At 39.7% G+C, this 13,921-nt stretch overlaps 1 protein-coding gene across 6 annotated transcripts in view; it reads left to right on the forward strand.

Annotated features, from left to right (window-relative positions):
* The window catches only part of MLC1 (modulator of VRAC current 1), a 37,699-nt gene extending 25,052 nt beyond the window's left edge, over positions 1-12,647 (forward strand). For 2 of the 6 annotated variants that reach the window (XM_074952311.1, XM_074952320.1), the window contains exons 8-13: positions 531-602; positions 1,086-1,202; positions 2,335-2,391; positions 3,453-3,575; positions 5,605-5,772; positions 11,893-12,637. In XM_074952311.1, coding sequence (XP_074808412.1) covers positions 531-602; positions 1,086-1,202; positions 2,335-2,391; positions 3,453-3,575; positions 5,605-5,772; positions 11,893-11,967 — 612 coding nt within the window. In that variant the 3' untranslated portion in view covers positions 11,968-12,637. Of the gene's footprint in view, positions 1-530; positions 603-1,085; positions 1,203-2,334; positions 2,392-3,452; positions 3,576-5,604; positions 5,773-11,892 lie in introns of all 6 variants that reach the window. The other 4 variants (XM_074952330.1, XM_074952337.1, XM_074952354.1 and 1 more) reach the window with 4 other exon arrangements.
* The last annotated feature ends 1,274 nt before the right edge of the window (positions 12,648-13,921 follow it).

The raw sequence follows: 13,921 nt of genomic DNA on the forward strand, positions 1-13,921 counted from the left end.
GATAACATCTTGGAGCCGTCAGGAATGTGCTATCTGCTGATTGATTCAGCAACAGCATGATCAAGCAATTCCCATAGACTGGCATAGGAAGAAATTCCTATAAAAATAGACTCTTAAAAAGTGAGAACTTTGGGGTCTGATTCTGCAAACCAACTTCCAGGAGCATCAGATGAGCATCTGACAAGGCCCTGCTCCCTCCTCATGTCCAGGCCACCTGGCCAGTGGCTTGGCATGAGCAACTCTAAGGCTGGTAACTATGATAACAACCTTGCAGAACCTGTGTGTGTATGAATGTGTGAATAAATATGAGATTGAATGGAATGTTATAGCTGTAACTAACTGCTTACTATGATTCTTTCTGTATTCACAATAAATGTGGTATTTTGCCTTTTCCCTTTAATAAGATCCTGCTGGTTTTTAATTTATTGGTATAACAACTGCCCCTTATACTGTGTAGAGTCAAGACACAACCTGGCCCTTATTAAACTGCATACTTTTTTCAGATCATGTTGTTTCTTTTTTACCTTTAGAGTACCGTGTATGACAGTACCAGCGTTTTGAACTATGTCAGCTTTCCTACCCGAATTCTGAAATCCTATTCAGTAAGAAAAGCTTTGTTTTCTTGAGATAAATGAATTTATTCTCTCATCTTTTCACATACTGAACTCCTTTAAAGCCTGTGAGAATTCTGTGTGTAATAGCTTCAGGAACAGGCTTGTTATAATGTGTCAACATGAACATGAGTTATGCGTTGATTTTACAAGATAAATTCCAACTGTCCTAAACAGGAAGGAAAAGTCTACTTAATGATTAAATAAGAAATAATTGCAGATATGACAATTTATTTTTTATTGGAAACACTGAATAAAATTGTAAACATGTAGAAAGGGGCCAGTCCTACTCCCATTTTAACTAATGGAAGTTTTCCCGTAGTCTTTCGTGAGTGTAGGATTGGCCTCAGACATTTCTCATGTCATAAATGTATCCATTAACGTCTATGAGTCATCCTAACTACACAACTGAAATGACTGTAAAAACTTAGTTAAATTCATTGCTAATTATTTTAGTGCTTTAATTTTTTTCAGGTAATTGAAGTGATTATTGGAATTTCTGCAGTATTTGGTGGAATAATTGCTTTGAATATGGATGTGTTAGTCTCAGGTCCATACCTTTCAGTAACATTCTTTTGGATCTTAGTGGCTGTAAGTACTACACTATTAAATGTAGCTTTTTATACATTGTCTCTCTAAGCTTGATGTTTATTTGGCTCTCAAATTAATTTTCAGTCACTGCCTTACAAAAAATTAATGCTTTTTAATGATAGTGCTAGATTGTCTAACATGCCTGCCTTTTGATTTACAACACTGTACTAGGATGTAAGTGCCTTACTTAGGTAACAGAGTAACAGCCATGTTAGTCTGTATTCGCAAAAAGAAAAGGAGTACTTGTGGCACCTTAGAGACTAAGGTTAGACTAAGGTTAGTCTCTAAGGTGCCACAAGTACTCCTTTTCTTTTTACTTAGGTAAAATTCCCATTGAAATCAGTAATAAAATAAGGCTATTAAAGGGGTTATTCTTTACTAAACAGGTCCATGTTTTTAAAATACCATCTTTCAGTCTGCACAATTAAGATCTGGGTTGAATTTCACTTTAGTGGAATCCTTAGGATGCCAAGGTCAGCCTATCATCTTGATTAAGTGGCTGTCCCAATTACATACTTGAACCTCCAGTGATTGGTGGTGGACATTCACCTCAGTGTGAAACCCTTCATGATGATAGCAACATAATGAGAGCTGCAGACAGGAGAAGAAAATTCATAAGGGGGTGACCGTGCATGCCTCAATACCACTGAGGGGACAGGTAGTGGAGAAGCCACTGGGTCCATGCTTACATGAATCCGCTGGTTGGCAATCTCCTCAGCACAAAATGGAGAGAGACACCAGCCCCTGGGTGAATTCACCCAGAATCCTTTAGCGTGCTAAATTCAAGTTCAGTAGAATGTTAGCACATGGAAGACCTACTGACTTAGGCTACATGGGTAATAGTGTCATCTTGATATGTATAGATTTAGTAGTACAGAACACTCCATTAATGGCAATAAAGTTTTTGAGTTAATTTTTCTCCCCATTAAATTAGTACCATAAATATTGCTTATACAGTGTTATACAAAATTTTAGCTTTATAACAAAAGTTCACATTTTTGGAGCAAATTGAGGACCCGATTTTCAGCTAGTGTAAATCAATGTAGCTCCACTGCAGTCAATGAAGCTATTCCAATTTAGCAGCCGAGGAGCTAGGTCTTAATGTTTTCTAATGTCTTGGAGTTCTTTTCAGTGCTTTCCAAGTGCCATTGCAAGTCATGTAGCTGCTGAATATCCAAGTAAATGTTTGGTAAGTATATGTGTAATGTTCAGATATTGTGTTATAATGGAATATTATGAATAAAGTCCTTTGGTGATAATCATACAACTAATATATGTTCACTGTAAAGTTACCATAAAAAGTTATATACTAAATATAACAAAATAGATGTCGGGGTCCTTGGAATACTCAATTAATACTGTTAGAAAGGAGACCAATGGAGTGCTTGGCTCTGTACTTATAAAGTTCATTGTACTAAAAGAGAGTTCAGTCAGCTTTCCTCCTGCGATACACCATTAGTGCATTAACCAAAATAGATTTTTAATTGATTAAAATGTACAAAGTATTTATTTGTACTGGATATTTCAGGGGAAGTTGTGGACATTACTACAAGGATGGTAAGGAGAGTCAGCAGGGGCACAAAATGGGTCTGCCTCACCAAACATCCAGTAGTCCTAATTCTGTTCTCAGTTAGACACATGCAGCCACACTGAAGACAGTAGTGATCTATGGTGGTAATTGAAACAGAATTTGACCCTACAGAATTATCTTTGAATGAAAATCAGCCTGTTATTGTCATCAGGAACCTCACCTGAAACTACCGGAATCTGTTGGTTTAGTTATTTAGCATGTACAGATCACCTAATGTTTGGCTGTAATTCTTATTGTTTCATGTAAATGAAAAAAATAATAGTGTCCCTTCCATGCTAGCCCTCCTAATCCATTTTTGCTTCGTCTGCCTGTACTTGAAAGACATAGTCAAAACAAAACAATACAACAACCCTCTTGAACTTTGAATGGAAATGAGTTTAAATGTACTACAAAGCAATAGAATTCTTAGCTAGTAGCCTTTAGCCTCCATAGTGAATATTCATTTATTTGAATTCCTGCTTCTGTACATACTTAGAGGAGAGATCTGAATATGGATGGCTTGCAGATTGGGCCCTTTCTATATATTTTTATCACACACTCCCATTAAATTTGCTGCAGGAAAAAGTGGAATCAAGAACCAATGTTATTTGCTCTTATTTTTATTTATTTAACACAAGTTTGACATCTTAATTTAAAATGTAATATCTTGTTTTAACTAGGTTGAGGTCCTGATTGCCATAAGCAGTGTCACTTCTCCATTGTTGTTCACTGCTTCTGGATACTTATCCTTCAGTATCATGCGAGTTATTGACATCTTTAAAAATTATCCACCAGCAGTTAAAGTATGTATTTTACTCGTTTGAAAAATTAGCATCCACCAATTAGCAATTCAGAGGGAGTAAATAAAGAGTATTATGAGTTATGTATCATAAGGATATAGAGAGCTGTATTATGGAGAATGACTAAAATGTTTTGGAAATTACTCTAAAAACCTATATAACATTTGTGACAAAGTTCCTCCTCTACCTTGGTGGGTCCTGCACTTATTGGCAGATTTTGCTCACCTCAGAGATTCACAGTAGCCCTCAGTTTGGCCACTTGCTCAAATCTGCTGTTCACTCAGATAACCTCATCACTGGCCAGCATGGGGAAAAGGAAGGAGAACAATCCCTACAGTCTCTGCTGGTCTACCTAGTGGGTCGGGCAACAGGCCAGGGACCTTCCCCTCTGGTGGGACCCACAGTCCAAGTCAACTCCTCCTGTATCCAGTAGGGAGTTGGGGGGGATGGGGTGAACCCGGGCCTGCCCTCTACTCCAGGTTCCAGCCTAGGGCCCTGTGGATCACAGCTGTCTATAGTGTTTTGTGTAACACCTGTGTGACAGCTACAACTCCCTGGGCTACTTCCCCATGGCCTCCTCCCAACACTTCCTGTATCCTCACCACAGGATCTTCCTCCTGATTCCAGATAGCATTTGTACTCCTCAGTCCTCCAGCAGCACACCCTCTCACTCTCGGCTCCTTGCACACACCTCATTAACTGGAGTGAGAGCCTTTTTAAACCAGGTGTCCTGATTAGCCTTAATTAATTCTAGCAGCTTCCCAATTGGCTACAGGTGTCCTAATTAGCCTGCCTGCCTTAAATAGTTCTAGAAAGTTCCTGAGTGTTCTGGAATAGTCCCTGTTATTTTACCCAGGGAAAAGGGACCTGCTTAACCTGGAACTAATGTATCTACCTTCGACCACTCTTTTGTAGCCATCTGGCCTGACCCTGTCACACATTCTAAAACTATTCTTTCTATAGTTATTTTGAACCATCATATAGAAGACTATAACAGGGTTATAGTTCTCCATCAAATTCTATAGAATGGTTATAGAATAACCTGTAACAAGGTAATCATTTTTTATTTAAATTCCACAGAACTTTTCCATAACAGCTCAACAAGTGGGATTATTTAGTCTGCAGAAGAGAAGAATGAGGGGGGATTTGATAGCTGCTTTCAACTGCCTGAAAGGGGGTTCCAAAGAGGATGGATCTAGTCTGTTCTCAGTGATTGCAGATGACAGAACAAGGAGTATTGGTCTCAAGTTGCAGTGGCGGGAGGTTTAGGTTGGATATTAGGAAAAACTTTTTCACTAAGAGGGTGGTGAAGCACTGGAATGGGTTACCTAGGGCGGTGGTGGAATCTCCTTTCTTAGAGGTTTTTAAAGTCAGGCTTGACAAAGCCCTGGCTGGGATGATTTAGTTGGGGATTGGTCCTGCTTTGAGCAGGGAGTTGGACTAGATGACCTCCTGAGGTCCCTTCCAGCCCTGATATTCTATGATTCTAAGTGTTCATAAAATTGTGGCGAACAAACTTCAAAGTTCTAAACCTTACATGAAGAATAATTTCTTTCAGATTGTTTCCTAGGATGCCTACCAGTAAGTGGCACAGTGGGATAGAGTGCTAAATGTTCACTTGTAAACACTTGGATTCATTCAAAGCTTGGTTTGGGGAAAAGATTAATAGAGTTCGCAGATCCCAGTAGCTTGTGTTGCTGAGGAAATGTACTACCACATTCTACACCAGCTCAAGTTTCCTGAGGGCTTTATGCCCAGGTAGTCAAAGATATGTGAATAGAAAACAAATGATTTACACCAAACCAAAACCAAACCAAAACTAACAAATTTCACCCAACTCTGTTCAAGGCTTTTCAATGCAGTTTAGTTTTCCAAAACAACAAAGTGTTTGATCAGTCAGCGAGAGAAAAAAATGAGGTGTCATACTGAAACATGTAAACTGTGGGAGAACTCCAGAAAATATGAAGTGAGAGAAGGCAGAAAAGACAGGTATGATAAATATCTAACAACTTATATACATTTTTACTTTTAGCAATCTTATGATATACTTCTGTTACTTCTGATGCTGATGCTGTTAATTCAGGCAATGCTTACCATTGGCACTGTCATCCAGTGTGTAAGTTACAAGACAAAAATGAAGCTGCATGATTCATCTTGGGCAATGCCACAGATTAGTAAACAGGAGTACAAAACAATGGAGGTAAGCGTCTAATATCTGACTATAATTTGATAATATCTATAGTTTATGAATGATTTTCTGTAATATTTGAATAACTTATTCTCAATTATCACTTAAAATTGCCCTTAAAAATGTAAAGGATGTATTTATTCATGCTAAGGCTGAATTTCACCCTGAATGACTTATTTTCCTGGTTAAATTATATACTCAGTAGAGTAATAAGAAAAGGAGTACTTGTGGCACCTTAGAGACTAACAAATTTATTTGAGCATAAGCTTTTGTGAGCTACAGCTCACTTCATTGGATAAATTTGTTAGTCTCTAAAGTGCCACAAGTACTCCTTTTCTTTTTGCGAATACAGACTAACACAGCTGCTACTCTGAAACCAGTACGGTAATAGTTTTCTTAGTTGACTTGAGATATTCTGTGGTATAACAGACTGGTAATGGGACATGGAACCCTTAAAGAGTGGTAACACTTATGAAGAGTGACTGTAAAAATGATTTGCTAGGTTTATTGTTTCTCAATTACTTCCAGAATGAACTGTTCAGTTTATCAGTAAAATGCTTGTTATTTCTAGCCACCAGCCCTGCACATTTCTTCTGTGGGTAAGGCCAGCTGTTTGCTTGAGAGGAAGAAAGGTCTTGAGATTGAAGCCCATTACTAAAATCAAGATCTGGGGTCTATTCCTGCCTAGGTCATAGATTTTCTGTGTGACCTTCTGTGACAAAGTGGGACTGTTCTTAATGTTTCCTCTGAATAGTGTGGGGGTGCCTCAGTTTCCCCTATGTAGTTCTTAAGTATCTAGGTGGTGGGGTAAGGATGTACGATCATTACAGAGCCCTAGAGGGCAGGTGTGTGCAGGGGTCTGGACACAGAGAATGGCCGACATGCTGTTTCCTGGCAACTGATGGCCGGGGCCCTTCCCCCCTTCAAGGTGAGAGCTAAAGGGTTGGAGAACAAAGGAATCAGGTGACCTCCTGGCCCGGGAAAGGGACAAAGCCCAGAGGAGGAGGGGCTGGAAGGAGTTTCAGTTTGGGGCTGGCTGGGACATGGAGTGAAGGGCAGACGTGGTTGTCTGGCTCACTGCCCCCCAAAATGGACCCAGCTGAGGGGTCCTGTTCTCTGCACCTGCAAGCTCTGTTTTAGACCATGTTCCTGTCATCTAATAAACCTCTGTTTTACTGGCTGGCTGAGAGTCACGTCTGACTGCGAAGTTGGGGTGCAGGACCCTCTGGCTTCTCCAGGAGCCCTGCCTGAGCGGACTCGCTGTGGGAAGCGCACGGAGGGGCAGAGGATGCTGAATGCTCCGAGGTCATACCCAGGAAGGTGGAAGCTGTGTGTCCTAAAGACAGGCTGCTCACAGGAAGGCGACTGCCCCAGAGTCCTGACTGGCTTCATGGGGAGCAGTTCCAGAGCATCGCGCAGGGACTCCGTGACACCTTCATAGATTTTAAGACCAGAAAAGACCTTGTGATCATCTAGTCTGATCTGCATAACACAGGCCATAGGATTTCCCTGAGTTAATTCCTGCTTCAAGTACGATAGCTGTGGTTGAACTAGAGAATATCTTTTAGAAAAACATCCAACCTTGATTTAAAAATTGCCAGTGATGGAGAATGCACTGTTACTCTTGGTCAGTTCCGAGCAGACAAGTGTGCCAGCCAAAAGACCCCCCAAACCACACAAAAAACCCCAAACCACCTACTGCCACCCTCATTAGAAGTATCAGCAAAGAAGCCAAGGATCAAATCAGTCTTTGACTAAATCTATGCTCTGGTCACTCAAGGTTAGGGTTGAGGATATTAAACAGTGTGAGGAATCTTGAACTGCATTTGCTAGTCCTGTGTCAGTTCTGTGGAAATGTACAGTAATCTTCAATTCTGTCCATTTTGCACCTTTCACAAGCAAATTCATTAAACTAAAAGAAAAAGATAAATGTCCTCTTTTGCTGGCTGTTTCTATTCAGAAAAAAATATTATGGAAATATATCAGGACTTAGTAGAATTAAGAGTGAGCCAATATATTTATGAGAATTTGGTGCTAATACAAAATTAGTGTAGAAGGACTATATACATACAAGCCTTTTTGGAGAACAAATAAATATGAATGGTGGATCCCATTCGATTCTGCAAGCTCTGAAGTTTGTCCTAAGGTCTACTGAACTCCTCATCTGATAACTTTGTTGGCTCAGTGAGGTATATTTTCCTGAATAAATGGGATCTGACCCATTATGCATAAAATAGGTAATAGCGATTTCATTAATAAAGATGTTTTATTATTAATCACATGCTGCAGGTTCCCACTGAAGCCTCTAATGGACATTCTCTGAAGGATAGTGTAGAAGGGGCACTGCCACCTCCCAAGCACCTCCTTGCAGCTGAGGTTGGCTGGGTATCTAACTCCCCATAAATGGCCATCCATGTGACACACCTTCCCCTGCCAGAGCTGACCTTCACCGAAAGATAGGCTCGACAATGGCTAACAGCTGGTCATGTCATGAAGCCAGGGGAGCACTTCCTATTCAGCTGCAGTCAGCAAGTCTACCACATTCTTGACCGTGTTCTTGTCCTCTCAGTATGACGTCACCAGGCCTTGGGCTCCATTGTGTGTGTTTTAAGTAATTAATACGGTGGATATCTTACTCCATATTTTGTAGCATGTGTTCAGCACATGCAGTAGTCCCTGAATGTCTAGTTCCCAAGCAACTTCTGAGGTGGTCAACAACACAGAGGTTTCACTGTGGTTGAACTGATTTAAAGTTGCTGCTGCTTGGTCTCTTGGAGAGGAGCCTCCCTGGATACAAACACAAGCACAGTCATCAGAATTAAAAATGTCTCTATCCAAGTCCAACCTCCGTTCATGTCTTCCAAACACTAAGGACTACACTCTTTTTCCTATAGCTGTTAACACGTCACTCAGCAGCACCCACTTCTGCTCCAGTGGAACACTGCCTCTTCCCTGTCTAACTACTTAGTACAGGTGGCAGCTTTGAAGGTGTGATTTGTTCCCCATACCAGCTACAGGAGGCAGCACTGAAGTGCTTATTGATTCTTTTTTATAAAAAATATTTGTAAAAGAAAAATGTTAAGGACAGAAGTAAAACTATATTAAAGATGTTTAGAACTTTTCATAATAGCTATAACCTGCTTTAATTATTATTTTTAAAATGTCAGATTATTCAATGATTTTATTTTGAAAATGTTGTATCTATATCTATATTTCTGTATTGCAAAAATAACTATATATATACATATATACATATAGCAAAACTTTCAAAATACAACATATAATCATATTATATATATATATATATATATATATGAGTTAATATTCCCAAATTCCCTGGAACAATACATTTGAATCTCAGCCAGGCTGAGTAAGCTTCATCATCTTTTCAAATTAAGTAAACTGAGTTGTCTTTTATAGTTATTATTATTTGTATTGCAATAGCACCTAAGAGCCCCAGTCGTGGATCAGGGCCCCATTGTGCTAGGTACTGTACAAACACAGAACAAGCCCTGCTTCAAAGTGTTTACTTCTTTGTGTAGGGTTTTCAGCTGAAATCTTAAAAACCAAAGTCCTACTTTATGAATCAAAGGAGGGTAGTATAATTAAAGCCAATCAACATAGGTTTATGGCAAATAGATGCTGTCAAACTAACTTGATATGTTTTTTTTATGAGATGAAAAGTTTGGTTGATAAAGGTAATAGTGCTGATGTAATATACTTACACTTCTGTAAAGTATTTGACTTGGTACACACATAACATTTTGATTAAAAAACTAAAATAATAAAAAATTACTATGGCACACATTAAATGGATTAAATGGATTGAAAACTGGTTAACATATATCTCAATGACAGGTTTCAGAGTAACAGCCGTGTTAGTTTGTATTCGCAAAAAGAAAAGGAGTACTTGTGGCACCTTAGAAATTAACAGATTTATTTGAGCATAAGCTTTCGTGAATGCATGCGATGAAATGAGCTGTAGCTCACGAAAGCTTATGCTCAAATAAATTTGTTAGTCTCTAAGGTGCCACAAGTACTCCTTTTCTTTTTGCATATATCTCAATGTAACTGTAAACAGGGAATCAACACTGAGCTGGTGTTTCTAGTGAGTTCCTGCATGGATCGACTCCTGGCCTTACTTTATTTAACATTTTTATCGATGATCTGGAAGAAAACATAAATTCATCACTGATAAAGTTTTCAGATGACACAAAAATTGGGGAGAGTGGTAAATAATGAAAAGGTCGGGTCACTGATACAGAGCAATCAGGATCGTTTGGTAAACTGGGCACATACAACCAATATGTATTTTAATATGGCTAAATGTAAATGTATACATCTGGGAACAAAGAATGTAGACCATGCTTACAGGATGGGGGACTCTATCCTAGGAAGCAGTGACTCTGAAAAAGATTTGGGGGTCATGGTTAATAATCAGCTAAACATGAGCACCCAGTGCAGTGTGGTGGCCAAAAGGGCTAATATGATCAAAAGGGCTAATATGATCATAAACAGCGAAGTCTTAAGTAAAGGTAGAAAGGTTATTTTACCTCTGTATTCGGCATTGGTGTGACGGCTGCAGGAAAGCTGTGTCCAGTTCTGGTGTCCAAAATTCAGGAAGGATGCTGATAAATTTGAGAGTGTTCAAAGAAGAGCCTGAGAATGATTAAAGGATTAGAAAACGTGCCTTATAGTGATAGATTAAAATAGCTCAATCTATTTAGCTTAACAAAAAGGTTTTAAGTGGTGACTTGACTACAGTCTGTAAGTACCTACATGGGGATCAATATTTGATATTTGATAGGGGCTCTTCAATCTAGGAAACAAAGGTATAACAGGATCCAGTGGCTGAAAGTTGAAGGTAGACAAATTCAGACTGGAAATAAGATGTAAATGTTTAACAATGAGGGTAATTAGCCATTGGAACAATTTACCAAGAGTCATAGAGGATTTCCATCATTGGCAATTTTTAAATCAAGATTGGATTTTAAAAAAAATATATACTCAAGTTCAAAAGAAATTATTCTGGGGAAGTTCTACGGCAGGGGTGGGCAAACTATGGCCCGGGAGCTGCATCCGGCCCTCCAGATGTTTTAATCCGGCCCCATCAGCTCCAGCTGGGGAGCGGGGTCTGGGGCTTGCCCCACTCTGCGTGGCTCCCAGAAGCAGCAGCCTGTTCCCCCTTCGGCTCCTACATGTAGGGTCAGCCAGGGGGCTTCACATGCTGCCCCTTCCCCAAGCGCTTGTGGACAGGGCAGCGTGCAGAGCCGCGTGGCTGCGCCTCCATGTAGGAGCCAGAGGGGAGACATGCTGCTGCTTCTGGGAGCTGTTTGAGGTAAGTGCCTCCCAGAGCCTGCGCTCCTGACCCCCTCCCGTGTCCCAACCCCCTGCCCCAACCCTGATCCCCCTCCCACCCTCCGAACACCTCAGTCCCAGCCTGGAGCACCCTCCTGCACCCCCAACCCCTCATCCCCAGCCCAGAGCCCGCACCCCCAGCTGGAGCCCTCACCTCCTTGCACCCCAACCCTCTGCCCCAGCCCAGAGCCCCTCCCACACCCTGAACTCCTCATTTCTGGCCCCACTCCAGAGCCCGCACCCCCAGCCAGAACCTGCACCTCAACCCCCAATTTCGTGAGCATTCATGGCCCACCATACAATTTCCATATCCAGATGTGGCCCTTGGGCCAAAAAGTTTGCCCACCCCTGTTCTACGGCCTATGTTACATGAGAGGTCAGATTAGATATTACAATGGATCCTTCTGGCTTTGGAATCCATGAATCTGTGTGCATGGATATTAAAGATCCTATGGCACTTCAGTAAAAATAGGGATTTGGCCCAGTGTCCTTAGCCAGAATTTCCACATTGGCCACTCTTGGCAATGTGTTGTGCATCAGCAAGTTGATGCCCTTGACTCTAGTGTGGCTTCATTTCTGTGATGCTGTAGGGTTATGATTTCTGAAGAGTTTTAGGATTCTTCAGGATAAAAGCCACTAATTAAATGCAAAATAGAAAAGATTTTTATGATATATTTTAATAAATCAGCCCACATTCTTATTTCTGTGTTCTCCTGCATATTTACTTACTTTAATAATTAACTAAAACACTGTTTGAAACCTGTTTGCTTCTAGGTTTCCAATAATACCATAAAGGATTTTGACAAAGACAAAGCGTGGAAAGCTGTTGTGGTACAGATGGCTCAGTAAGGTGGATTCAGCAAGTAGAATATAATACAATAAATCAACTATTATATTTAAAGCTTCTTAACTGTAGCAGTTTGTAGACAGTGCTATAGCTCCAGCTGTAGGGACCAAGGAATAACAAAATTTATTTTCAAGGTAAATACTGTACCTTTCTAATAAATTTGAAATATATAGGTGAAATTTCTTACTGCAACTTTATCTTTTGTGTGAGGATATTATTTGATGGTAGGTTGCTGATAGTATCTAAATGTTTAGTGTTTTGTTGCTTTAAAAGATCCCTTTGGAAACAAGGTCATAAATTACTTATGGGTTATGGAGATATGATTTTTGAAATAAATATGGCAATACACAGTAGGTCTCATTTGTTTGCAAGAGACTAATATAACTGCAATTATGCAGTCAATTTCACTGGTAAATGCTTTTGTAAAGTTATGAGTACAGGTCATAATTGATATTTTTGCTTATACTTCACTTTTGTAGGAGTTGTAAAGGTGTTTTGCATCTCATTACTTTTGTATAAAATAAAGGTCTTTATCACAAGGAGTCTAGGTGTGGATTGAAGTCCAGTTTGCATAGATGAAAACATACAATTCTTTAAAATATTTTTTGTAACAAATTTATGGACTGCGAAAAAGGAGTAACAGCCCTTAGTTTATATCAGCCTTGAAAAGTCACGAAACTCTAAGTGCTTGGCACAAAATCTACTGACTCACCCTGTAACTTAATCAGAATGAAAAAAACAAAACAAATAATATTATTACATGGGATGACTGCTGGGCTGAATGCCTTGCTTTACTGGAATCTGTTTGCTCTTTCACATATGAAAATGTATCCTTCCTAAAAAATGATTTTTTCCCCTTTTCATATTTCTATTTTGCTAACAACCTTTGATAGTTATAAAATAAATCATGTTTAAATGAAGTGTTTCTCCCTCAAAGTCTTATCTATTCCTCCTACTTTATCATATATCTGTCTCAAAGTCAGATGAATTTGTGACAGCATAAGCATTTCCATGACAACTGGAGACCCTTGAGAGGCATTTTCCCCGCTGACAGGGCATTTTCCATGATGGGCCCTAGACTTTGGAATTCATTCCCTCTTTTAGTCTGAAATAACCCAAATCAGTTGATGTTAAGGACACACTGCAAGCTGTATGTCTTTTCCCAGACTTTTGAGGAGAAAGGAATAAGCCAAACGTCAGCATACATATAACAAGGGTGGAGATTTGCAGCTACTTTGGGACTTTTTCTTTTCTGCTTTTGGGGAGCTTCATTTATTTTTGCATTTTTAATATATGGCAAAGGCTCTAACAGTTTTCAAGAACCACTTTAAAAACATTTATGCAACTGGTAAAAAAGGGAAAATACCCTCTCCATTCCCCTAAGATTTTGGATGTATTTGGTGCAGCAGCTTATTGCCAGCTAATCTACCCTTCACTGGAGGTTACCAGAGACTTTTGCTCCCATATTGAAAGCTGATGCTTTCTGTCTTAGATATTACCATTCAAAGGTTGAAACAGCCATCCTTCACCAAAAGCTTCCAATGTCTTGGGAGGTATTCTTGCGTGCTAACTCTTTCAAGAAAGGCAGCAGAAGACCCTGGTCTCTCCAAAAATGTTGCATCTTTAATATTTGGAAAAAGTTCACTCCCAACTTACATTCAAGTAGAAACAAGAATGGTTTTGTTGGGTTCACTGGGGCAGAAAGGAATGTTGTCTTTACAAAAATAAAGCAAAAACCACTGGAACAACTTTTAAACATCATGGATGGAATGAGAACTGATAGGTTGAAAACATCATCCCATCAGGGTTTAGGTATTTTGTTTAACTGGTTTGCGTGTACCATTGCGTGGGTAGGGTCGGGTATGTAAAGTATTTTGAGTGTACTTTAACTGGTTGTTTTCTATTTCTTTTATATGGTAACATGCTTGCCAGTTGTAAAACTAAATCCTCGTCTCC

This window comes from Natator depressus, chromosome 1, assembly GCF_965152275.1.
Source record: "Natator depressus isolate rNatDep1 chromosome 1, rNatDep2.hap1, whole genome shotgun sequence".
Classification (NCBI taxonomy): domain Eukaryota; kingdom Metazoa; phylum Chordata; order Testudines; family Cheloniidae; genus Natator; species Natator depressus.